Source organism: Coregonus clupeaformis, chromosome 28 (assembly GCF_020615455.1).
Source record: "Coregonus clupeaformis isolate EN_2021a chromosome 28, ASM2061545v1, whole genome shotgun sequence".
NCBI lineage: Eukaryota > Metazoa > Chordata > Actinopteri > Salmoniformes > Salmonidae > Coregonus > Coregonus clupeaformis.
In genome coordinates, this window is record NC_059219.1 from 1,837,754 (window position 1) to 1,865,011 (window position 27,258).

The window sequence follows — 27,258 nt, forward strand, 5'->3', positions numbered from 1 at the left end:
TTTACGTACACTACATGACCAAAAGTGTGTGGACACCTGCTCTTCAAAATTCTCATTCCAAAATCATGGGCATTAATATGGAGTTGGTCCCCCCTTTGCTGCTATAACAGCCTCCACTCTTCTGGGAAGGCTTTCCACTAGATGTTGGAACATTGATGCAGGGACTTGCTTCCATTCAGCCACAAGAGCGTTAGTGAGGTTGGGCACTGATGTAAGGCGATTAGGCCTGGCTCGCAGTCTGTGTTCCAATTCATCCCAAAGGTGTTCGATGGGGTTGAGGTCAGGGCTCTGTGCAAGCCAGTCAAGTTCTTCCACACCAATCTCGACAAACCATTTCTGTATGGACCTCGCTTTGTGCATGGGGGCATTGTCATGCTGAAACAGGAAAGGGCCTTCCCCAAACTGTTTCCACAAAGTTGGAAGCACAGAATAGTCTAGAATGTCATTGTATGCTGTAGCGTTAGAGAACGCATTTCCACTGCTCTAGAGTCCAATGGCGGCGAGCTTTACACCACTCCAGCAGACGCTTGGCATTGCGCATGTTGTGTGGTCCTCTGTAGCTCAGCTGGTAGAGCACGGCGCTTGTAACGCCAAGGTAGTGGGTTCGATCCCCGGGACCACCCATACACAAAAAATGTATGCACGCATGACTGTAAGTCGCTTTGGATAAAAGCGTCTGCTAAATGGCATATTATTATTTATTATTATCTTAGGCTTGTGTGCGGCTGCTCGGCCATGGAAACCCATTTCATGAAGCACCCAACGATCAGTTCTTGTGCTGACGTTGCTTCCAGAGGCAATTTGGAACTCGGTAGTGATTGTTGCAACCGAGGACAGACGATTTTGATGCACTACGCGCTTCAGCACTCGGCGGTCCCGTTCTGTGAGCTTGTGTGGCTTACCACTTCACGGCTGAGCCGTTGTTGCTCCTAGACGTTTCCACTTCACAATAGCAGCACTTACAGTTGACCGGTGGCAATTCTAGCAGTGCAGAAATGTTGCGAACTGACTTGTTGGAAAGGTGGCATACTATGATGGTGCCACGTTGAAAGTCACTGAGCTCTTCAGTAAGGCCATTCTACTGTCAGTGTTTGTCTATGGAGATTACATGGCTGTGTGCTCGATGTTATACACCTGTCAGCAACGGGTGTGGCTGAAATAGCCGAATCCACTAATTTGAAGGGGTGACCACATACTTTTGTATATATAGTGTACTTCTCACAATATTTTACATTATAACTTCCTTTCCATGCTCCTCCAATGACTTTTCATCTGGATCCCATCTATCTGATTATAGGAGTACCAGAAGTGCTTCCACAAGACCAAGGAGAAGCTGGAGCAGAGTCCCTCAGAGAGACAGTTTGATTTCAGTGAGATGTACATCTTTGGGAAGTTTGAGACGTTCCAACGACGCCTCTACAAGATCCTCAACATGTTCAGCACCATCACTACCTACTCAGCCCTACAGGACTCCAAGATAGAAGGCCTGGAAACTATGGCAACCACGTTTCAGGTACACGTTCGAGAGATTAGAGTACTGTTTAGATGTTACCGTTTTAGACATGACCTTTTTAGACATGACCTTTTTAGACATTAACCTTTTTAGACATTGCCTTTTTAGATGTTAACCTTTTGGTATTTATCCTTGCAAGTGTAGTAATGTTAGATCTGCTCTTTCTATTGCTACCGCTGGACAGACTGCAGAAATGCAGGGGAAATGGGAGGTAACTTTTGCCACATAATTTTTTTGGTCCTTGTTTTTGTCCATAAGTGCCTCATCATCATCATCATCAACTCTACCAAGCATATAATCATACTAAAATCCTAACTGTAATGATCGGGAGCCATTTCAGAAAGCAAACAGACATATTTGTTACTTTATATTGAATTTCACTGGTGTTTATCTTAACATTTACCTACACATTTGTTTTGTCCTCAGTTTATTTGATTGCGTTGAACTTAGCATTAGTTTTGGTTTTCGTGTGTCAGATAATTGAGCAGAAGCTGATCCATTACTAAGTCCTGATGGCCTTTTGTGAAAGTTGACAGTTTGTTCACCAGAGTCAGGATATACATATTTTATGGTAAGCTGCTCATCGGAGCAATTACTGCTATTTTATACGCTGCTGTTCATCCCTGCTATTGTAGATGGAGGATCTTTAAATAGGGATGGTGTCCAGCCAGAACCTGCATGTCATCATCATTCTACATTCTCTATTATGTAGCCTCCTACTCTGGTTAAAATGAAATTAAACCCAACAGTTTCACAACATTCAACTGAAACATTGTTGACAGTCTGTTGACTTTGGTTGGAATGAATACAGACACAAGAAATTATCAAAAGCCTCAAGAGTTTTGGAAAGACTAGAAAAATAACTTGTCGTCTTTTATTTTCAGAGCATTGTAATGACTATGAAGAAAAAGCACTACAGTTTCCTTGATCAGAGAAGAACAGACTTTGATCAGGACTATGATGAGTTTTGTAAAAACACCACTGACTTGCATGTAAGTTTACACTTTATAACGACCTTACCGGTAAATCATAACACAGCACATCTGAATAATCTCATAATTTACTTGCACAATTGTTTGTTGTGTTCATTTGCTTTCAGAATCAGCTGAAGACCTTCATGGATAACACATTCGATAAGATTCAAAACACAGAGAGGGCTTTGAATGTACTGAAGAAATTTGAAAGGTACCGTTATTTCAGTCCACCTCTATTTCAAACCAAACTTTAATTCATTTCATTAATTCTCAATTTGATATCAAAATATCCCCTTACATCACTAAGACTGGGCATTCCAGACCTGGGCATCGATGAGAAGTATCAGCGGATCCTACAGAACTATGGAAGGGACATAGAAATGGTGTCCCGTAACTACACCAAGCAGAAGATGGAGCCTCCCATTGGCCGGGACCTGCCCCCGGTAGCCGGTAAGATCCTGTGGGCCCGCCAGCTGTACCGGAGGATCCAGGAACCCATGGATCTGTTTCAGGAAGACCCTGGGGTGCTGGCTACGCCCGAGGCCAAACGCATCATCAAGAACTACAACAGGGTGGCCAGGGTGCTGCTGGAGTTTGAGATGCTTTACCACCATGGATGGATGAAGCAGGTGAGAGAGTCCCTCCTGCTTATCTTATTCATTGTGATGTTAAAGGCAAAACTGATTATTAATCAGCATTCATGCTCTGAGACGCTTGATATGGTCTCTGGTGTACTGGCTGGACCTATACTCCAGTAGCATATCAGCGTTAACTGTTACTGTTATTAATGCTTATCTGTACCTTATCTAGAGCCTGGTCCCAGATCTGTTTGTGCTGTCGTAGTTGGCAAGACTGATATGACTTTTGATTTACTTGTTGATTTCCGACAGACGTACTGTAGATGACTCACATCACTCATACTCTCTCTCTCTCGCTCTCTCCGTCTCTCGCTCTTGCTCTCTCTCTCTCGCTTGCTCTCTCCCTCTCTCTCGTCTCTCTCTCTCTCTATCACTCACTCTCTCACTCTCTTGCTGTCTCTCCATTTCTCTCTCTCTCTCTCTCTCTCTCTCTCTCTCTCTCTCTCTCTCTCTCTCTCTCTCTCTCTCTCACTCACTCTTTCTCACTCCCCAGATCGAGGAGGTCAGACTGGGCCTCCGGGCCTCTTTACTGGTCAAATGTCCCGATACGGGGGACCTGTTTGTCAACTTTGACCCCCAGATCCTGACACAGATCAGGGAGACAGACTGCATGTCCAGGATGAGGCTGGAGATTCCTCCCTTCGCAGTCATCTTACAACAGAAACAAGATGCCCTCAAGAGGAACTACAACAAGCTGCAGGTACACTAGGTATTCCATGATGCCTATTGATCAACTGAAGCATATTGAGCATCATACTGTATCCTTTATCTTTAAAAAGCTTTATATACACTCAACAACAGTAATAAAAGGGCTGTTATTTCAATTCACTTTGAACTGAGTAGAAAGTCCTATGGGCTGGGACTTAGTCAAGAACATTTTTAATGCGATGATTAGAAAACATTATAAGGGTGAAAGCATTATAACGACAGGCATTAAGTAAAGGGTTATTAGTAATTTCTCTATTTCTGACACCCATCCACAGCTGGTTCTGACAGAGAACGCCAGGGTCCGGGCTAAGATCCAGAGTGCCTTTGAGCAACTGGTAATGCCTCATGTTGCTAAGGTGGATGAAGCCATTCTACCAGGCCTGACCTCCCTCAACTGGACCTCACTGAACATCGATAAATACCTCAGCCGCATCAACAGTGCTCTCAGTATGTAACCGAATCCAATCAAACCTTGTCAGCACTGCACTGTGCTCTGTCATAGCACCATACTATAAAACGGCAGAACAATCTCACCACAATAACCAGCACAGTTAGCACACCTAACCTCTGCCTGCATTTGATCGCAGCTAATTGTGCCTGATCAACTCATGTAATATATCCCATTGGAAGAGGTTCTATCTGCTGTCCCAGTGGGCAAAGCTGGTTGTAATGATATCGTTTCAACCTGTTTTTCCCACTGCTGTTTCCTTGTGATCCCTGGTGACCCCGTGGTGCTGTGTATGACCTCTGACCTGTAACCTGTGTGTCCAGCGGACCTGGAGCTACTGATGGACAGAGTGAATGACCTGGTGGAGTTCAGGATAGACGCTGTGCTGCAGGAGATGAGTGGAGCCACACTGTGGGTTCTGCCCCTGGACGAACCATTGAGCTGTGACGAGTTCGTTCAGACCACCAGGGTAAACAAAGATTCCCTCTGTATTACTCATGTGTTATACACACAAATGCTTGTTAGGCATAATAATTGCATAATCAACAGTCTGTATTGGTAACACAGTAACTCATCGTCAGTGCTAACAACATTGACCAGACAAAACAGTATATTTAGTTCAGTACTAGTTCATTGTAAACACAGTCTTCATGCATGTAGGACCAGGGGTAGGTAACCCAGGTCCTGGAGTGCCGCAGGCACTTCATGTTTTTGATTTAACCGACCTGGAAGACCAGGTGTGATCACTGAACTGATCAACTAGCTCAGTTGGTCAGGTGTGGTGCCTAGTTAGAGTACCTGCAGAACTCCAGGAACAGAGTTTTTCTACCTCTGATATAGGCTCATGTACTTTCTTCTTGTATGTCATGGTAGGAGCTGTGTATAAAGGGAGCTCAAAGTCTCCACACCAAGAGTTCCCTGGTGGAGGAGGCAACCAACGAGCTCATCAACATGCTGCTGGAGTGTGAACTGCACAAGGAGGGGGAGGAGAAACTACTAGAAGAGAGCAGGACTGATATGGACCAAGTGGAGAGTGAAGGTACAGTAACCTACAGTTTTAACTGTGATAATTATGATGCAGCAAAACTCAAACGGAGAGTGATAACCGGGTCAGCAAAATGCAAGTGAAATTGTACAAAAGTAAAAAGGTTGTTCAGGTGCATAAAGAAATTAGAAATGAGAAAGTGTGCATGCCTGTGTCCATGCCTGTGTGCGTGGTGCGTGTACATGCAGGTGTACTCACGTGTGTTCATGCCTCTTCCCAGGTGAGGAGGAGGGTAAGTCAGAGGGTCGCCTCAACCTGCTGTCTCGTAACACCACGGCGGCCAGTACCACGGGCCCCCCGTCTCCCCTGGGGAAGAGGAAGAAGAAGAGAGACCTGCTGGAGGTGATGGAGGAGGAGGCTCAAGAGCTTCTGTCCCACTTCAACCACCGTAATGTGGACGCCCTGCTGAGGCTCACACGCAACACCCTGGAGACCCTCCGCAAACGCATCCACGCCTCCTCACTCATGCACTTCCTGGGTAAGTTCCATCAATCCAATATATTTATAAACCCCTTTTACATCAGCAGTTGTCACAAAGTGGCACCCTTTGAGCTCCACCCTTTAGATGTTGGAGTAAGGTGGGGCCGTCATGAAGGGTAGGGTTTCCCATTACATTTCTCCCTACTTCAATACCAGCCCATCTCCCCACAGCAGAGAGTGATTCTCCCAGCCGTCTGAAGGGCAGTGGTCAGCAGCCTATCTTCAGGACCAATGTGACCCTGTCCATCCCCAACATCGCCATGGTCCCAGCCCTGGACGAGGTCCAGCAGGCTCTGAACCGGGCTGTGGAGTGTGTGGTCAGTGTCAGCAAAGGAGTCGGCCAGTGGAGCAAGGAGAGGATCTCCAAGGTGGGCTTGCTGTGGCTTACAGCTCCAATGCAGCAGTTTTTATCTCAATATCAAATACTTTCTGGGTAACAATTAAGTACCTTACTGTGATTGTTTTCAATTAAAATGTTCAAAAAGAAACAAAAATAGCTTCTTAGCAAAGAGCAATTTCTCAAGCAATAATTTGCTAGGAATGTCTGGGAGTGTTCTGAGTGGGGAGGGGAAAACTGAAAACTAGCTGTTATTGCCAGGCTAAAACTCCATCCCACCAAAACAGGCTGAAATGGCAGGCAGTCTTTTCAAACAGCTCGTACACTAAAAGGGCATTATCATCATTTTCATATTATTCCAACCCCATAGTGTGGAAATATATACAGTGCTATGAAAAGTATTTGCCCCCTTTCTAATTTTCTCTACTTTTGCATATTTGTGATACTGAATGTTATCAGATCTTCAACCAAAACCTAATATTAGATAAAGGGAACATAAGTGGACAAATTACACAACAATTACATATTTATTTCATAAACAAAGTTATGCAACACCCAATTCCCCTGTGTGAAAAAGTAATTGCCCCCTTATACTCAATAACTGGTTGTGCAACCTTTAGCTGCAATGACTCCAACCAAATGCTTCCTGTAGTTCTGTTGATCAGTCTCTCACGTCGCTGTGGAGGAATTTTGGCCCACTCTTCCATGCAGAACTGCTTTAACTCAGTGACGTGTGGGTTTTCAAGCATGAACTGCTCGTTTCAAGTCCTGCCACAACATCTCAATTGGGATTAGGTCTGGACTTTGACTAGGCCATTCCAAAATGTCAAATTTGTTGCTTTTTAGCAATTTTCATGTAGACTTGATTGTGTGTTTTGGATCATTGTCTTGCTGCATGACCCAGCTGCGCTTCAGCTTCAGCTCATAGACAGATGGTCTGACATTCTCCTGTAGAATTCTCTGATACAGAGCAGAATTCATGGTTCCTTCTATTAAGGCAAGTCGTCCAGGTCTTGAGGCAGCAAAGCATCCCCAAACCATCACACCACCACCACCATGCTTGACCTTTGGTATGATGTTCTTACTGTGGAATGCAGAGTTTGATTTTCGCCAGGCATTACTGGAACCATGTTGTCCAAAAAGTTATACTTTTGAATCATCTGTCCATAGAACGTTCTTCCTGTCATGTTCGTTGAATGACGGGTCAGACCAAGGCGCAGCGTGATATACGTACATGTTTATTATAACTATTAAACACACGACAAAACGACAAAGGAAACGAAACGTGAAGTCCAAGGTAGAACACACAATATACCTTACACGGAACAAGATCCCACAACCCACTAGTGCCAATAGGCTGCCTAAGTATGATCCCCAATCAGAGACAACGAGCTACAGCTGTCTCTGATTGGGAACCACACCGGCCAACATAGATCTACACATAATAGACTGAAACATAGAAAACACACAACACAGAATATACACACCCTGACTCAACATTTAAGCGTCCCCTGAGTCAGGGCGTGACAGTACCCCCCCCCCCAAAGGTGCGGACTCCGACCGCACAACATAAACATAACAGGGTAGGGGCCGGGTGGGCATTCCGCCTCGGAGGTGGATCCGGCTCGGGGCGTGACGACCTCTCACTCTCCGCCTCCCTGTTGCGCCCCTGGTCTGGTCTGGACCTTGGCGCGCTGCTTCCCCTCTCCTTCCTCCCACGATACGCCAGGCCCTGTCTGGACCCTGGTGTGGAAGACCCCGAACCTGGAGAGGGGCTGACGTCATGGTCTGGACTGGAGCCGCTGACCGGAGCTGGACTTGGCACCGGTGGAGCGGACTGCTCTGGCTCCGGAGTGGAGTCGCTGACTGGAGCTGGATCAGGCACCGGTGGAGCGGACTGCTCTGGCTCCGGAGTGAAGCCGCTGACCGGAGCTGGACTGGGCACCGGTGGAGCGGACTGCTCTGGCTCCGGAGTGGAGTCGCTGACCGGAGCTGGATCAGGCACCGGTGGAGCGGACTGCTCTGGCTCCGGAGTGGAGCCGCTGACCGGCACTGGACTGTACCCCGGTGGAGCGGACTGCTCTGGCTCCGGAGTGGCGCAGCTGACCGGAGCTGGATCAGGCACCGGTGGAGCGGACTGCTCTGGCTCCGGAGTGGAGCAGCTGACCGGAGCTGGATCAGGCACCGGTGGAGCGGACTGCTCTGGCTCCGGAGTGGAACAGCTGACCGGAACTGGATCAGGCACCGGTGGAGCGGACTGCTCTGACTCCGGAGTGGAGCAGCTGACCGGTGCCGGACACCGGTGGAACGGGCACGGGCCATGCCGGACTGGACAAACGCACCACTGGTCTGGTGCAAGGAGCAGGCACGGGCCGGACCGGACTAGGAACACGCACCACTGGCTTGGTGCGAGGGGCAGGAACGGGCCGGGCCGGACTGGCGACGCGCACCACTGGCTTGGTGCGAGGAGCAGGAACAGGCCGGGCCGGGCTGGCGACGCGCACCACTGGCTTGGTGCGAGGAGCAGGAACAGGCCGGGCCGGGCTGGCGACGCGCACCACTGGCTTGGTGCGAGGAGCAGGAACGGGCCGGGCTGGCGACGCGCACCACTGGCTTGGTGCGAGGAGCAGGAACAGGCCAGGCCGGGCTGGCGACACGCACCACTGGCTTGGTGCGAGGAGCAGAAACAGGCCGGGCCGGGCTGGCGACGCGCACTACTGGCTTGGTGCGAGGAGCAGGAACAGGCCGGGACGGGCTGGCGACGCGCACCACTGGCTTGGTGCGAGGAGCAGGCACAGGCCGAGCCGGGCTGGCGACGCGCACCACTGGCTTGGTGCGAGGAGCAGGAACAGGCCGGGCCGGACTATGGAGGCGGACTGGAGGTCTAGAGCGGAGAGCTGGCACAACCCGTCCTGGCTGGCTGCCCACTTTCGCACTACACGTGCGGGGTGCTGGCACAGGACGCACTGGGCTGTGCACGCGCACTGGCGATACAGTTCGTAGAACTGGCGCAGGATATGCGGGACCGAGGAGGCGTACTGGAGACCAGGAGCGTTGAGCCGGCACACCCCGTCCTGGCTGGATGCCCATCTTCGCACGGCACGTGCGTGGTGCAAGCACAGGACGTACAGGACTGTGCCGGCGCACTGGCGACACAGTACGTAGCGCCGCATAACACGGAGCTTGCCCAGCCATACGCCTCTTCGCGTGAGTACGGGGAGTTGGCTCTGCTCTAACCCTAGGCTCCGCCAACCACCCCGTGTGCCCCAAACATTTTTTTATTGGGGCTGCTTCTCGGGCTTCCTCCTCGACCGGCCTCCTCCGTGTTGCCGTTGCTCCTCTCCGACCTGGGCATCTACCTTAGCCCATGGTCCTCTCCCCGCAAATATCTCTTCCCATGACCACAAATTGGCCACCTGTGACATGGACATCCGCTCCGCCTGGACACGCTGCTTGGTCCTCGTTTGGTGGGATCTTCTGTCACGTTCGTTGAATGACGGGTCAGACCAAGGCGCAGCGTGATATATGTACATGTTTATTATAACTATTAAACACACTACATAACGACAAAGGAAACGAAACGTGAAGTCCAAGGTAGAACACACAACATACCTTACACGGAACAAGATCCCACAACCCACTAGTGCCAATAGGCTGCCTAAGTATGATCCCCAATCAGAGACAACGAGCTACAGCTGTCTCTGATTGGGAACCACACTGGCCAACATAGATCTACACATAATAGATCGAAACATAGAAAACACACAACACAGAATATACACACCATGACTCAACATTTAAGCATCCCCTGAGTCAGGGCGTGACACTTCCAAGAGTCTTGATGATCATCCAGGTGCTTTTTGGCAAACTTGAGTCAACTTTTTGGACGAGATGGGTCCCATTATGCCTGGCGAGCAGTTCATGCTTGAAAACCCACACATCACTGAGTTAAAGCAGTTCTGCATGGAAGAGTGGGCCAAAATTCCTCCACAGTGACGTAAAAGACTGATCAACAACTACAGGAAGCATTTGGTTGGAGTCATTGCAGCTAAAGGTGGCACAACCAGTTATTGAGTGTAAGGGGGCAATTACTTTTTCACACAGGGGAATTGGGTGTTGCATAACTTTGTTTATGAAATAAGTATGTCATTGTTGTGTTATTTGTTCACTTATGTTCCCTTTATCTAATATTAGGTTTTGGTTGAAGATCTGATAACATTTAGTATGACAAATATGCAAAAGTAGAGAAAATTAGAAAGGGGGCAAATACTTTTTCATAGCACTGTATAAAACACATTAAAATCACATTTTTGACTGCACTGGGCCGTTAAGATGTCTGTGACATCTGCACAATCATGAGATTAAGGTTTTAGTAAGTCTTCAAACAAAGACCAAACATTAATTATTCTGTTTATGCCAACACAGAGGAAGATGAGTGAGAGACGCATGGCTGTTCTGAGACAGGACAAGAGTGACAGTGATTCAGAGGACGGAGAGACCACCTACAGGAGCCTGGCTGATGGCAGTACCTCAGACATCTCCGCCTCTGTGACCCAGGCCATACCCTTCCAGGCCAGGAACTACTACAAGAGTGTGTCTGAGAACAAGGAGATCATCAAGCTGGTTTCTGTGCTCAGCACCTCCATCAACTCTACCAAGAAGGTACATACAGGTGTACACACAAAACTAAAATACAAATTATATTTCTCCTGTTTTCCTAACTTTCTGACCTTAGTGTACCAAATTCTAACTATTTTGTGTTTGATACCGATACCTATCCCCTAAGATGTTGCTGTGGAAATGAGACCTAAATCAAATCAATGAAAACTTGATTTAAAGTGCATTTAAGACCTGGCTGTTGTGTTGTTGTTGACCAGGAGGTGATGAATGCTCTGGACCGCTTCAGTCGTTACCACCACATCTGGAGGAAGGAGAGAGAGGACACCATCCAGAAGTTCAGCCAGGGCAGCCCTCTGCTGTCTGAGTTTGAGTCTCAGATCCTCTACTACAAAGACCTGGAGCTGGAGATCAATGCTGAGCCTGTGTACATCACTGTAGGAGCTCTGGCCCTCTATACAGGTATAATACATTGCTGTAGGATCTCTGGCCCTCTATAAAGGTAGAGTACATCACTGTAGGATCTCTGGCCCTCTATACAGGTAGAATACATCACTGTAGGATCTCTGACCCTCTATACAGGTAGAGTACATCACTGTAGGATCTCTGGCCCTCTATACAGGTAGAATACATCGCTGTAGGATCTCTGACCCTCTATACAGGTAGAGTACATCACTGTAGGAGCTCTGGCCCTCTATACAGGTAGAATACATCACTGTAGGATCTCTGACCCTTTATACAGGTAGAATACATCACTGTACGATCTCTGGCCCTCTATACAGGTAGAATACATCACTGTAGGATCTCTGGCCCTTTATACAGGTAGAATACATCACTGTAGGATCTCTGGCCCTTTATACAGGTAGAATGCATCGCTGAAGGATCTCTGGCCCTCTATACAAGTAGAATACATCACTGTGGCAGCTCTGGCCCTTTATACAGGTAGAATGCATCGCTGTAGGATCTCTGGCCCTCTATACAGGTAGAATACATCACTGTAGGATCTCTGGCCCTCTATACAAGTAGAATACATCACTGTGGGAGCACTGGCCCTCTATACAGGTAGAGTGCATCACTGTGGGAGCACTGGCCCTTTATAAAGGTACATAGCCGTGGGAAGTAGGGGTGCTGAGGGTGCTGCAGCACCCCCTGATAAATCTGAATCTAACTCTCTACAACTTTCTCCCCGTTATTTGAAATTTCAGGCTATTTCAAAGCAATTCACTGCTAATCCACTGCATTAACCTTAAAAGACAACCCTGCCAAATATGACTGCACATGTTCCTAGTAGTATTTCGCAATACTGTTATTTCATTTTTCAACATTGCATGAATATCTGACTATTATCAGACTAATATCTGATTTGTTGTCTAACAGCTGACCTGAAGATGGCCCTGACTGCGGAGACAAAGAGCTGGATGGTGGACTACGGCCTGCACTGTAACAGGAAGTACCGGACAGATATGGAGAACATCTTCACATTAGTGGACGAAGCGGCAAAGAAACTGAACCGACCAATCAAAGACATGGACGACATCCGCATCGCCATGGCATCGCTGAAGGAGATCAGAGAGCAACAGATCTCCATTGACTTCCAAGTGGGACCCATAGAGGTAGGGAACACAAATGCACACTTCTTTCAGAGCGATACTGTATGAATAATTCACTGAGACTATCTGCAATGTCCGCTTTCATTGAGTAGGAGGCGAACCTTAATTCCCACCTAAGTAAAATGTCCACTTAGACGTGCATTGATATCAATGGGTGAAAATTCAACTTGGAAGTTAGGATATGCCCATAGTTTGATTAAGTCCTTGCTGTCTGTATTTGGTTGTGAGAAGCCATTGGAGACCTGTGTTGTACTATGTGTCTGTTCAGTGCTGTACATTCCCCTTCCCCTTTCCTAGGAGTCCTATGCCATGCTCCATAAGTACGGCCTGGTAATGGCGAAGGAGGAGGCAGAGAAGGTGGACACGCTACGCTACACCTGGGAGAAGCTGCTAGCCCGCAGCACCGAGGTCCAGAATGAGCTGGTGTCCCTGCAGCCCAACTTCAGAGGAGAGCTCATAGACAACGTACAGACGTTCGTGGAGGACTGTGGACACTTCTATCAGGACTATGACAAGGTTCAGACACGTCTCACAGCTCGTTCTAGCTGTTACTCGCAGCTACACCTAACTCCAAGGCTGTCTCGGTTTTAGACATTTCTATTTCTGTTACAGTTAACTTGGCACACTCTAAATAAGACTGCTAGCTAATTGTTGACACAGGCTTCGTTTCATTCCCAGGACGGTCCGATGGTTGTCGGACTGGCTCCCCAAGACGCTAGTGACAGACTCATCATGTTCCAGGTGAGTACAGTGTGCATCTTCAAGAGAGGAATCTACAGTTGAAGTCGGAAGTTTACGTACACCTTAGCTAAATACATTTAAACTCTGTTTTTCACAATTCCTGACATTTAATCCAAGTAAAAATTCCCTGTTTTAGGTCAGTTAGGATCACCACTTTATTTTAAGAATGTGAAATGTCAGAATAATAGTAGAGAGAATGATTTATTTCAGCTTGTATTTCTTTCATCACATTCCCAGTGGGTCAGAAGTTTACATACACTCAATTAGTATTTGGTAGCATTGCCTTTAAATTGTTTAACTTGGGTCAAACTTTTCGGGTAGCCTTCCACAAGCTTCCCACAATAAGTTGGCTGAATTTTGGCCCATTCCTCCTGACAGAGATGGTGTAACTGAGTCAGGTTTGTAGGCCTCCTTGCTCGCACACGCTTTTTCAGTTCTGCCCACAGATTTTCTATAGGCTTAAGGTCAGTGCTTTGTGATGGCCACTCCAATACATTGACTTTGTTGTCCTTAAGCCATTTTGCCACAACTTTGGAAGTATGCTTGGGGTCATTGTCCATTTGGAAGACCCATTTGCGACCAAGCTTTAACTTCCTGACTAATGTCTTGAGATGTTGCTTCAATATATCCACATAATCTTCCTTCCTCATGATGCCATCTATTTTGTGAAGTGCACCAGCCCTCCTGCAGCAAAGCACCCCCACAGCATGATGCTGCCACCACCGTGCTTCACGGTTGGGATGGTGTTCTTCGGCTTGCAAGCGTCCCCCTTTTTCCTCCAAACATAATGATGGTCATATGGCCAAACAGTTCTATTTTTGTTTCATCAGACCAGAGGACATTTCTCCAAAAAGTACGATCTTTATCCCCATGTGCAGTTGCAAACCGTAGTCTGGCTTTTTTATGGCGGTTTTGGAGCAGTGGCTTCTTCCTTGCTGAGCGGCCTTTCAGGTTATGTCGATATAGGACTCGTTTTACTGTAGATATAGATACTTTTGTACCTGTTTCCTCCAGCATCTTCACAAGGTCCTTTGCTGTTGTTCTGGGATTGATTTGCACTTTTTGCACCAAAGTACGTTCATCTCTAGGAGACAGAACGCGTCTCCTTCCTGAGCGGTATGACGGCTGCGTGGTGCCTTGGTGTTTATACTTGCGTACTATTGTTTGGACAGATGAACGTGGTACCTTCAGGCATTTGGAAATTGCTCCCAAGGACGAACCAGACTTGTGGAGGTCTACAATTTTTTTTCTGAGGTCTTGGCTGATTTCTTTTGATTTTCCCATTATGTCAAGCAAAGAGGCACTGAGTTTGAAGGTAGGCCTTGAAATACATCTACAGGTACACCTCCAATGGACTCAAATTATGTCAATTAGCCTATCAGAAGCTTCAAAAGCCATGACATCATTTTCTGGAATTTTCCAAGCTGTTTAAAGGCACAGTGAACTTAGTGTTCTGACCCACTGGAATTGTGATACAGTGAATTATAAGTGAAATAATCTGTCTGTAAACAATTGTTGGAAGAATTACTTGTTTCATGCACAAAGTAGATGTCCTAACCGACTTGCCAAAACTATAGTTTTTTAATAAGAAATTTGTTGAGTGGTTGAAAAACTAGTTTTAATGACTCCAACCTAAGTGTATGTAAACTTCTGACTTCAACTGTATATACTACTCTGCAGCACTTAGTTTAAGTTGATACATTCACAGAGGTTTTCATTCAGATGTTCTGTGCCTTATTTTTTGTGAGCATTAATATTATGTATGACATATTTCTACAGTATTTAACAAAGACAACAACATGCATGATTGTATTATTGTGTGTTGTATGGTTTTGGAAATGATATATGTGACCATTCATACACTTTACTGTCATGTGACCATTCATGCACTTTACTGTACTTCTCATTTCATTTGGTCAGAATCGCTTTGACAACCTGTTCCGTAAGTACATCACCTACACTGGTGGAGAGGAGCTGTTTGGCCTGCCTGTGACCCAACACCCTCAGCTGCTGGAGATCAGGAGGCAGCTCACCCTCCTCCAGAAGCTCTACGGACTCTACAACAGCGTCATCGACACCGTCAACGGGTACTATGACATCCTCTGGGCCGACATCCAAATAGAGAGGATCAATAACGAACTTCTAGACTTCCAGGCGCGGTAAGGAAATCAAACTACAACCTAGACCATGAGAGACATTTACACAGAAATGGATAAATAATCAAAAAAAAATGCCCTCCATTTCCAGTTGTCGCAAGCTGCCCCGTGCCCTGAAAGAGTGGCAGGCATTCCTTGACCTGAAGAAAAGTATAGACGAGTTCAACGAGTGCTGCCCCCTACTGGAACTGATGACCAATAAGGCCATGATGACGCGTCACTGGAAGAGAATCACCGAGGTGACAGGACACAGCTTCGAGGTGGAGACTGACACCTTCAAGCTGCGCAACATCATGGAAGCGCCGCTCCTCAAATGCAAAGAGGAAATTGAGGTGATTATGGATTATTGTTGTTGCTGTTGTTGGTGCTGAAACCCGGGAAGGAACCAGGTAATTGATTTTCTATAGCCTACTCAGCCTAACATACATTCTCTATAGCCATACAACTACTGGTACTCAACTCAAGGTACTGTAAATTGAGGCTTGAAAAAAAGGTTGTTTGACCTCAGTGGGACAACTTGGAATAACAAAGGTAAAATAAAGATAAATGTTGTTTGAACTCCCGCCGGGCAGGACATTTGCATCAGTGCGGTGAAGGAGAGGGACATTGAGCAGAAGCTGAAGCAGGTGATTGCTGAGTGGGACAACAAGACGTTCACCTTCGCCAACTTCAAGACGCGAGGGGAGCTGCTGCTGAGGGGCGACAGCACCGCCGAGATCATTACTAACATGGAGGACAGCCTCATGGTGCTGGGATCACTCATGAGCAACAGGTTAGACTAGAGACCTACTGGAGGCACAAATGACTTAGCCTGGAAATCAAGACTGATTTCTACTTCAGTTTTGTTAAAAATAGTGAAATGTAGCCTGATTCAGTCTTGATCTTGAAGCTACAAATGACCTGGGGGTTAGGAGTGATATCAGATTTCTTCTCAATTGTTTATCATATTTCAGCATCCAGTTGACTTGTCATCTAGAGTTCAACCGTTGTGTTTTTTGGGAATAAGACTGGGGTGCTATGTTTAAATCCCTGAAAGGTTTTAGCTGTATTGTACAGACTTTTAGTGTTGTTTGTGTACTGTAGTAGCCAATGCTTGACTCGGCTGATGACTTGGTGCTCCACAGGTACAACACGCCATTCAAGGCCCAGATCCAGAAATGGGTTCAGAACCTTTCCAACACCACTGACATCATAGAGAACTGGATGACTGTCCAGAACCTGTGGATCTACCTCGAGGCTGTGTTCGTGGGTGGGGACATAGCCAAACAGCTACCCAAGGTAAGAATCAATACATTGACTTTTCATCTGAAAACACATCTTTAACCTTATGCTATCAGTGATAGGGTTCCACAATTTCGTGCTCTTTCACAAAGTGCCCAGGGTTTTCAGAAATCACGTGTTTTTTTTTTTAAACTCAGGAACTTTTGAGGAAATTTTCAAAATTGTGCAAACTTAATCAGGACTGACAATCTAGTCTGAATCATCTGAATGACAGGAGGCGAAGCGTTTCTCCAACATCGACAAGTCCTGGGTGAAGATCATGACGCGGGCCCATGAGATGCCCAACGTGGTGCAGTCATGTGTGGGGGACGAGACCATGGGACAACTGCTGCCTCACCTGCTGGAACAACTGGAGATCTGTCAGAAGTCTCTCACTGGGTATGTCTGTCTGGAGGTCTGTCAGAAGTTTCTGGGTAAGTCTGTCTGGAGATCTGTCAGAAGTCTCTCACTGGGTAAGTCTGTCTGGAGGTCTGTCAGAAGTTTCTGGGTAAGTCTGTCTGGAGTTCTGCCAGAAGTCTCTGGGGAAGTCTGTCTGGAGGTCTGTCAGAAGTCTCTGGGTAAGTCTGTCTGGAGGTCTGTCAGAAGTCTCTGGGTAAGTCTGTCTGGAGGTCTATCAGAAGTCTCTGGGTAAGTCTGTCTGGAGGTCTGTCAGAAGTCTCTGGGTAAGTCTGTCTGAAGGTCTGTCAGAAGTCTCTCACTGGGTAGGCCTATACTTATAAATTGAGTTTTCAATGTTTGATATGTGTATTAGATAGTTGAATTTGAAAGTATTCATGTACCAGTATGACACCTTCCAAGTCTACCTACGTTGTACATCGGTAGCTTGATGATGTGTACTAAACTTGTATTGTTTTCAACCCTTGGTTGTGTGTGTGATTGTGTGACTGGCAGGTACTTGGAAAAGAAGCGTCTGCTGTTCCCTCGGTTCTTCTTTGTGTCTGACCCGGCCCTGCTGGAGATTCTGGGCCAAGCCTCGGACTCCCACACCATCCAGGCCCACTTGCTCAACGTCTTTGACAACATCAAATGTGTCCGCTTCCATGACAAGGTACAGTAACGCACAGACATACATATTCTTTTTTTCTACAATTATCACGGTCAGGCCTCCTAATGTAGTAGTATCTGCCCTTCTGCAATAGTAACTACCCTAGATTCAGCAACATCAATAGTATCTGCCCTTCTGTTTCCATAGATGTACGACAGGATCCTGGCCATCTCGTCCAGGGAGGGGGAGACGGTAGAGCTGGATCGGCCGGTGACGGCTGAGGGGAATGTGGAGGTCTGGCTCAACGCCCTGCTGAAGGAATCCCAGAGGTCTCTTCACCTGGTCATCAGACTGGCTGTCCTGGCCATCCAGGACTCAGGCTTCCAGCTCATTGAGTTCCTGGACTCTTTCCCTGCTCAGGTGGGGAGACATGGGATACATCCTAAATGGAACCCTATTACATACAGTAGTTCACTACTTTTAACCCAGGCCCTGTTCACTCTATAGGGAATAGGCTGCAATTTGTGACACAGTCCTGTTCTTGGGGTCATCATTCATTCTGTTTTATAATGGGATAGTAAAGATTACCTTAACCTTGACCTTGGAGCAATGGCCTCGCAGTTAGACTTTCCCACGCTTATGTTTCATTACTCAATATCTAATCAGGGATTCCTGCTTTTCTGACATTATCCTCCATTAATGTATAACTGAAACTGATCAATACCCTAGCCAAATTCCAAACATTCCTGAATTGATACATTGTCCTGATTACATCCCTGATTGATATGAAGACATCTAAGCCAGGAAAGATAACTTTACACTCTCTCGTTGATGTCCTATAATGATGTCCTCTCTTCCTCACTCCATCAACCAGGTTGGTCTGCTGGGAGTCCAGATGATCTGGACCAGAGACTCAGAGGAGGCCCTGACCAACGCCCGCTATGACCGTAAGATCATGCCCAAGACCAACCAGTTCTTCCTGGAGCTTCTCAACACCCTGATAGACATGACCACTAAAGACCTGGCCTCAGTGGAGCGGGCCAAGTATGAGACACTCATAACCATCCATGTACACCAGAGGGACATCTTTGATGACCTGGTGAGTGGACTGGAATCACAAACTGACTCGGTGGCTAAAATTGTACATCAACCCCAAAGGTCCCTTTCAGTGTATAAACTGAAGGTACTAATTGAAACTTTTGGCAAACTGTGCCACCAAAGTTTTTCTGATTAGGGTGAGGTAGTCCCCTGTAGCTCAGTTGGTAGAGCATGGCGCTTGTAACGCCAGGGTTGTGGGTTCGTTTCCCACGGGGGGGCAGTATGAAAATGTATGCACTCACTAACTGTAAGTCGCTCTGGATAAGAGCGTCTGCTAAATGACTAAAATGTAGGTAGAGTCTGAGAATATCAATTTGAGTTTCCCTTGTTATTCCCAAGTCATTTGGGGTTTTAGGAATTTCATAGGCTTTTGCAATCCTTTGTTTACAGAATGGTTTCTCTTTCCCCCTCCTCTCCCCTCAGTGTCGGCTGCATATCAAAAGCCCTACAGACTTTGAGTGGATGAAGCAGTGTCGTTTCTACTTCAACGAGGACTCTGACAAGATGATCATCAGCATCACTGACGTCAGCTTCATCTATCAGAATGAGTTCCTGGGCTGCACTGACAGACTGGTTATCACCCCTCTGACTGACAGGTAGGGACTAACTAGTTATCACCCCTCTGACTGACAGGTAGGGACTAACTAGTCATCACCCCTCTGCACCGGTACCCCCCTGTATATATAGCCTCCCTACTGTTATTTTATTTTACTTCTGCTCTTTTTTTCCTCAACACTTTTTTTGTTGTTGTTTTATTTTTACTTTTTTTGTTAAAAATAAATGCACTGTTGGTTAAGGGCTGTAAGTAAGCATTTCACTGTAATGTCTGCACCTGTTGTATTCGGCGCATGTGACCAATACAATTTGATTTGATTTGATTTAATAACTAGTCATCACCTCTCTGACTGACAGGTAGGGACTAACTAGTCATCACCTCTCTGACTGACAGGTAGGGACTAACTAGTCATCACCTCTCTGACTGACAGGTAGGGACTAACTAGTCATCACCCCTCTGACTGACAGGTAGGGACTAACTAGTCATCACCTCTCTGACTGACAGGTAGGGACTAACTAGTCATCACCCCTCTGACTGACAGGTAGGGACTAACTAGTCATCACCTCTCTGACTGACAGGTAGGACTAACTAGTCATCACCCCTCTGACTGACAGGTAGGGACTAACTAGTCATCACCCCTCTGACTGACAGGTAGGGACTAACTAGTCATCACCTCTCTGACTGACAGGTAGGGACTAACTAGTATCACCTCTCTGACTGACAGGTAGGGACTAACTAGTCATCACCTCTCTGACTGACAGGTAGGGACTAACTAGTCATCACCCCTCTGACTGACAGGTAGGGACTAACTAGTCATCACCTCTCTGACTGACAGGTAGGGACTAACTAGTCATCATCCCTCTGACTGACAGGTAGGAACTAACTAGTCATCACCCCTCTGACTGACAGGTAGTGACTAACTAGACATCACCCCTCTGACTGACAGGTAGGGACTAACTAGTCATCACCTCTCTGACTGACATGTAGGGACTAACTAGTCATCACCTCTCTGACTGACAGGTAGGGACTAACTAGTCATCACCTCTCTGACTGACATGTAGGGACTAACTAGTCATCACCTCTCTGACTGACAGGTAGGGACTAACTAGTCATCACCTCTCTGACTGACAGGTAGGGACTAACTAGTCATCACCCCTCTGACTGACAGGTAGGGACTAACTAGTCATCACCTCTCTGACTGACAGCTATGGACTAACTAGTATCACCTCTCTGACTGACAGGTAGGGACTAACTAGTCATCACCCCTCTGACTGACAGGTAGGGACTAACTAGTCATCACCTCTCTGACTGACAGCTATGGACTAACTAGTCATCACCCCTATGACTGACAGGTAGGGACTAACTAGTCATCACCTCTCTGACTGACAGGTCGGCACTAACTAGTCATCACCCCTCTGACTGACAGGTAGGGACTAACTAGTCATCACCTCTCTGACTGACAGCTATGGACTAACTAGTCATCACCTCTCTGACTGACAGGTAGGGACTAACTAGTCATCACCCCTCTGACTGACAGGTAGGGACTAACTAGTCATCACCCCTCTGACTGACAGGTAGGGACTAACTAGTCATCACCTCTCTGACTGACAGGTAGGGACTAACTAGTCATCACCTCTCTGACTGACAGCTATGGACTAACTAGTCATCACCTCTCTGACTGACAGGTAGGGACTAACTAGTCATCACCTCTCTGACTGACAGGTAGGGACTAACTAGTCATCACCCCTCTGACTGACAGGTAGGGACTAACTAGTCATCACCTCTCTGACTGACAGCTATGGACTAACTAGTCATCACCCCTCTGACTGACAGGTAGGGACTAACTAGTCATCACCTCTCTGACTGACAGGTAGGGACTAACTAGTCATCACCCCTCTGACTGACAGGTAGGGACTAACTAGTCATCACCTCTCTGACTGACAGGTAGGGACTAGGAAGTGGCTCCACCACCACTCTAATAGCTTAACCAGTTATCATGCATTTTGGGCTAAAAGGGCAACATACTCTTGTGGCACTAAAAAGATGGAGGTTTTTGTGGCAAACTATTGCTAGGAGACACTAGAGTGCAGTGTTGGACACACATTTCAGTAACCAGTCTGCCAATACCACGGCCCAGCCTAACGTTGTAGTACCCACAAGTATATGATGTATCACATTGAATATCTTTGGGTGATTATTTTAGGTGTACCTAACCCCTTGGTGTGTGTTTGTCCCAGGTGCTACATCACACTGGCCCAGGCTCTGGGGATGAGTATGGGAGGAGCCCCGGCCGGCCCTGCAGGGACAGGGAAGACTGAGACCACTAAAGACATGGGCCGCTGCCTGGGGAAGTACGTGGTGGTCTTCAACTGCTCTGACCAGATGGACTTCAGAGGACTGGGGAGGATCTTTAAAGGTAGGAGCTTCTACTCATATTGCCTGGTCCTAAATACATTTCTGCTGTCTTGCCAACTCCTGTGTTATTTGCATGGCAATGACCATAGGAGTTGGATATCCAGTACAAACAAAACGTATGTGATTTGGGGGGATTATAGGCTATATATAAGATCTCACTCATATTACCGTGAAGAGAATGATGATATCAACCTGAACCTAATGAAGAGTGTAATGTTGTGTGTCTTTGTGTTGATTTGCAGGTCAGGCTCTTGGGGTTGTTTTGTATGAGGAGTTTAATGTTGTGAAGAGTGATGTGTAATGTTGTGTGTAATGTTGTGTTGATTGGCAGGCCTAGCCCAGTCGGGCTCGTGGGGCTGTTTTGATGAGTTCAACCGTATCGACCTATCAGTGCTCTCTGTGGCAGCCCAGCAGATCGCCATCGTGCTTACCTGCAAGAAGGAGCGCCGCAAGAACTTCATCTTCACTGACGGAGACAACGTGGAAATGAACCCCGAATTCGGCATCTTCCTGACTATGGTTATTATTATTAGCAGTCTATAAACTACTCACTGTAGAAACCCCTTCACAAACGCTTTGTCAAGTAGAGCTTAATTTAAACTATTTCTGAAAGGAATAGTGAATTCTTGTCTCAAAGAAGATTAACTGAATCTAGTCTGAATCAGACAAGGTTTATTATTTGAGGATGTTAGTCATAGACTTTGTTTTGCATTTTCATAACATTAGTCATCTACACTATGTTCATGCCAGGTCATCATTGTAAATAAGAATGTATTCTTAACAGACTCACCTGGTTAAAATAAATATTTGATTAATAAATGTTTTTGCCCCCATCAGAACCCGGGCTACGCAGGTCGTCAGGAGCTTCCAGAGAACCTGAAGATCAACTTCCGCTCGGTGGCCATGATGGTCCCAGACCGTCAGATAATCATCCGGGTCAAGCTGGCCAGCTGTGGCTTCATAGACAACATAGAGCTGGCCAGGAAGTTCTTCACCCTCTACAAACTGTGCGAGGAGCAGCTCTCCAAGCAGGTCAGCTATGAAATGAAATGGAACTGCTGTAGATATTTCAATGACAGCTGAACATGCAAAGCTATACTTCTTTGTGAAAACTTAAGTCAATTGAAATGTTATTTAAATTGCCATCACAGTCTCAAATCACTTTAGAGGGAATTAATATGCCACCTGTCAGGTAGATGGATTATCTTGGCAAAGGAGAAATGCTTACTAACAGGGATGTAAAGAAATGTGTGCACAAATTGAGAGAAATACGCTTTTTTGCATATGAAAAATGTCTGGGATCTTTTATTTCAGCTCATGAAACATGGAACCAACACTTTTCATGTTGCGTTTATATTTTTGTTCAGTATAAAAACAACAAAACTGTCCATGTATGTGTTGATTATGATCTTTGTGTAGTTCATAGTTCTATTTCCGTACATTCCATGTTGGGTTCACTCTCTGTTTATAAGGTGCATTACGACTTTGGACTCCGAAACATTTTGTCAGTTCTGCGTACACTGGGGGCGGTGAAACGAGCGAACCCCAACGACACAGAATCTACCATCGTCATGAGGGTTCTCAGAGATATGAACCTGTCCAAGCTGGTGAGTACAGTCACTCAGACATACAGGACATTCTCCTCGAAATCAACTGCCATTCTCCTCGAAATCAACTGCCATTTTAGAAAAGCAATGTTTTTAAAGCAGCATTAAGTGTTACAAATTGTTATTTTTTCAGATATTATTCTGTAATATATGAGTAATGATTTCATCTTCAGTGAGGTGCAATACAACACAAGTGGTAGCATGGTTAACTTCATTGACACTATATGTCAATGTCACTATATGTGTTGACAGATAGATGAAGATGAGCCGTTGTTCCTCAGCCTGATAGAGGACCTCTTCCCTGGGATCCTGCTGGATAAAGCAGGCTACCCAGAGCTGGAGACAGCTATCGACAAACAGGTGAGAGGACATTTTATATAACATAATCCCTTTACATTTAGTTTGAAAATTGTCCATGTCACTCTGAAGTCTATCTGCATGTAGTTTCTCACAACCCTCCTCCTCACACTGCTTCTCTTCTCCCCCGTCCTCACCACCCATCTCTTCTCCCCGTCCTCACCACCCATCTCTTCTCCCCGTCCTCACCACCCATCTCTTCTCCCCCGTCCTCACCACCCATCTCTTCTCCCCCCGTCCTCACCACCCATCTCTTCTCCCCCGTCCTCACCACCCATCTCTTCTCCCCCGTCCTCACCACCCATCTCTTCTCCCCCGTCCTCACCACCCATCTCTTCTCCCCCGTCCTCACCACCCATCTCTTCTCCTCCGTCCTCACCACCCATCATTTCTCCTTTCCCCTACAGTACATTTGACATTTTAGTCATTTAGCAGACGCTCTTATCCAGGGCAATTACATGAGCAATTAGGGTTAAGTGCCTTCCTCAAGGGCACATCGACAGATTTTTCACCTAGTCAGCTCAGGGATTCGAACCAGCAACCTTTTGGTTACTGGACCTTTTGGTTTCTGGGTCTTAAGCGCTAGGCTACATGCCGCCCCCACAGTATAATACAGAGTTTAAGGGATTCATCTCATCTTGGTATTAGCCTTAATACCATAGGGCTTTTTAAAGTAGCATAAAACGTTTTTTCGATCTAAATGTGAGAGGTAGGGATTTATTTGTATTAACATGAAGAGTCTCACTCTCTCCCACTGTGGGTGGAGGAGTCTGGTCTCATAACATGAAGAGTTTCTCTTATCCCTATGTGCTCCATACTGTAGGTGGTGGAGGCAGGTCTGATCAGCCACCCTCCGTGGAAGCTGAAGGTGATTCAGCTGTTTGAGACCCAGAGAGTCCGCCATGGCATGATGGCCCTGGGGCCCAGCGGAGCAGGAAAAACCACCTGCATTCACACCCTGATGAGAGCCATGACAGGTGAGAAAAGTCCCCATCAAAACACTTGACTTATTTCACCTTATTTACTACCTCATGGCAGTCATACTAAAGTAAAATGCACAGACGTTTACATGCACTAAAAAGCTGTGTTAAGTTTATTTGTATGTGTTTGCACCCACAGACTGCGGCCAGCCACACAGAGAGATGCGTATGAACCCCAAAGCGATCACCGCCCCTCAGATGTTTGGCCGTCTAGATGTAGCTACCAATGACTGGACCGACGGCATCTTCTCTACCCTGTGGAGGAAGACCCTGAGAGCCAAGAAAGGTGAGCCGGACACCTCCTCTTATTTCTTATTGTTATAGATCTTGTGTGTTTTTGTTCTACCTTGTTATTTTTAGTATTACATTGTTATTGATTACTGCATTGTTGGGGTTAGAGCTGGCAAGAAAGGCATTTCACTGTACTTGTGCATGTGACATTAAAACTTGAAACTTGAAAGAAATACCCTGGACTTATACATGCTTTACACATGCAAGGTTACACATGCATTACACATGCTAGAGCATGAACCCATATACAGTACATACCGTATAGTCTCTATGGAATTCATATAGAATAATGGGGCAGACCATTTTCACCCATCTCTATTTCAATGTGTTTTCAATCATTTCATATCTTTCTATTAATTTCCCTGGCGTTTTACAAAAAGTGATGTTCTACTACTTTCCTCTGACCTCCATAGTTGATTTTGATGAGTTTAATAAGCAGACTGGTTCTAATGTTTCTATCCTCTGCAGGGGAGCACATCTGGATAGTACTAGATGGACCAGTAGATGCTATCTGGATAGAGAACCTCAACTCTGTACTGGATGACAACAGGACTCTGACCCTGGCCAATGGAGACAGGATCCCCATGGCCCCCAACTGCAAGATTGTGTTTGAGCCCCACAACATCGACAACGCTTCGCCTGCCACCGTGTCCCGTAACGGAATGGTGTTCATGAGCTCTTCTGTGCTCAACTGGAGCCCCATTCTGGAGGTGGGCAAAGGAACCTTCTCTCACACTTTATCAGTGGATGAAAATGTGTGTGTGTGCATCTTTGTCTATGTGTGTGTATATTTGTGTGGGTGTATATTTGTGTGTGTGTGTGTGTGTGTGTGTGTATGTGTACATGGGTGTAACTTTGTCTACATGTATACATGTGTGTTTTGTCCCCATGCAGGGCTGGCTGAAGAAGCGTTCCCCTCAGGAGGGAGAGGTGCTGAGAGAGTTGTTCTCCTCTTCCTTCCCAGAGCTCTACCGGTTCAGTGTTCACTGTCTGGAGTACAAGATCGACATGCTGGAGGCCTTCGTCATCATGCAGAGCATCAACATGCTGCAGGGCCTCATCCCCGCCAAGGTAGGCACCTGAAACCTCCATACTCCAACCATATTAAAAACCCTGCAGAAGAGGGATAATATCCTTACATCACTGAGCTCTATGAGTACTGTTGGAGTGAATTGCCCCCATATTCCTCATAGAAACAAATTACAATGTTCTAATGCCTAACTGATTTAATTCATCATGTCATTGTGATTCCTTAAGCACTCTGATTTTCAATTACTGTTGGACTATAACTCTCTGGACTCTGCATCTATGTGGGGATGGATTTCAATTTCCCTTTAGGTGACTGATTAATTTGAGCGCCAAGTATGAAGTATAGTAGCTATAAAGATGTAGAAGGGTTTTGGTACAGTATGCTGTGTTGATAGTGACTGTTGTTGTGTTCCAGGAGCAGGGTGGGGAGGTGTCCAGGCAGCATGTGGAGCGTCTCTATGTGTTTGCTCTCATGTGGAGCATCGGAGCTTTACTGGAGCTGGAAGACAGGAGGAAGATGGAGAGCTGGCTCCGTGGCAACGACAACATCCATCTGGACCTCCCAGATATACCATCAGACAGCGAGGACACCATGTTCGACTACCACGTCACTATAGACGGTGAGGGGTAGATGTACAGTAGACAGACTCCACAAACTCACAACACACACTCAGTCCTCTTATAATGGACTGTTATGGAAGAGACACTTAACAAAAATATAAAGGCAACATGTAAAGTGTTGGTCCCATGTTTTCATGAGCTGAAATAAAACATGCACAAAAAGCTTATTTCTCTCAAATTTTGCGCAAAAATTTGTTTACATCTATGTTAGTGAGCATTTCTCCTTTGCCAAGATAATCCATCCACCTGACAGGTGTGGCATATCAAGAAGCTGATTAAAAAGCATGATCATTACACAGGTGCACCTTGTGCTGTGGACAATAAAAGGTCACTCTAAAATGTGCAGTTTTATCACACAACACAATGCCACAGATGTCTCAAGTTTAGAAGGAGCGTGCAATTGGCATGCTGACTGCAGGAATGTCCACTAGAGCTGTTGCCAGATAATTGAATGTTCATTTCTCTACCATAAGCCGCCTCCAACGTCTTTTTAGAGAATTTGGCAGTACGTCCAACCGGCCTCGCAACCACAGACCATGTGTAACCACACCAGCCCCTCCTCATCCGGCTTCTTCACCTGCGAGAGAGTCTGAGACCAGCCACTCGGACAGCTGATGAAACTGTGGGTTTGCACAACCGAAGAAGGAAGGTCCAAAAAATGGTCAAAGACTCCAGTCACCCAAGTCGTAGTAGACTGTTCTCTCTGCTACCGCACGGCAAGCGGTACCGGAGCGCTAAGTCTAGGTCCAAAAGGCTCCTTAACAGCTTCTA

General features: G+C 46.4%; 1 protein-coding gene across 1 annotated transcript in view; it reads left to right on the forward strand.

Annotated features, from left to right (window-relative positions):
- Positions 1-27,258, forward strand: part of LOC121570064 (dynein axonemal heavy chain 5-like) — a 71,750-nt gene that overhangs the window by 18,811 nt on the left and 25,681 nt on the right. Inside the window, 34 exon segments of the mRNA XM_041881528.2 lie at positions 1,298-1,513; positions 2,398-2,505; positions 2,613-2,698; positions 2,795-3,116; positions 3,619-3,825; positions 4,109-4,280; positions 4,605-4,750; positions 5,155-5,320; positions 5,547-5,804; positions 5,978-6,174; positions 10,569-10,805; positions 11,021-11,222; positions 12,138-12,373; positions 12,668-12,886; positions 13,049-13,111; positions 15,032-15,270; positions 15,359-15,599; positions 15,840-16,039; positions 16,392-16,545; positions 16,763-16,926; positions 17,440-17,596; positions 17,741-17,953; positions 18,408-18,632; positions 19,055-19,227; positions 21,425-21,603; positions 21,934-22,121; positions 22,440-22,634; positions 23,075-23,209; positions 23,462-23,569; positions 24,390-24,543; positions 24,686-24,832; positions 25,306-25,547; positions 25,732-25,908; positions 26,282-26,486. Of these exon segments, the coding sequence (XP_041737462.2) occupies positions 1,298-1,513; positions 2,398-2,505; positions 2,613-2,698; positions 2,795-3,116; positions 3,619-3,825; positions 4,109-4,280; positions 4,605-4,750; positions 5,155-5,320; positions 5,547-5,804; positions 5,978-6,174; positions 10,569-10,805; positions 11,021-11,222; positions 12,138-12,373; positions 12,668-12,886; positions 13,049-13,111; positions 15,032-15,270; positions 15,359-15,599; positions 15,840-16,039; positions 16,392-16,545; positions 16,763-16,926; positions 17,440-17,596; positions 17,741-17,953; positions 18,408-18,632; positions 19,055-19,227; positions 21,425-21,603; positions 21,934-22,121; positions 22,440-22,634; positions 23,075-23,209; positions 23,462-23,569; positions 24,390-24,543; positions 24,686-24,832; positions 25,306-25,547; positions 25,732-25,908; positions 26,282-26,486 (6,331 nt within the window).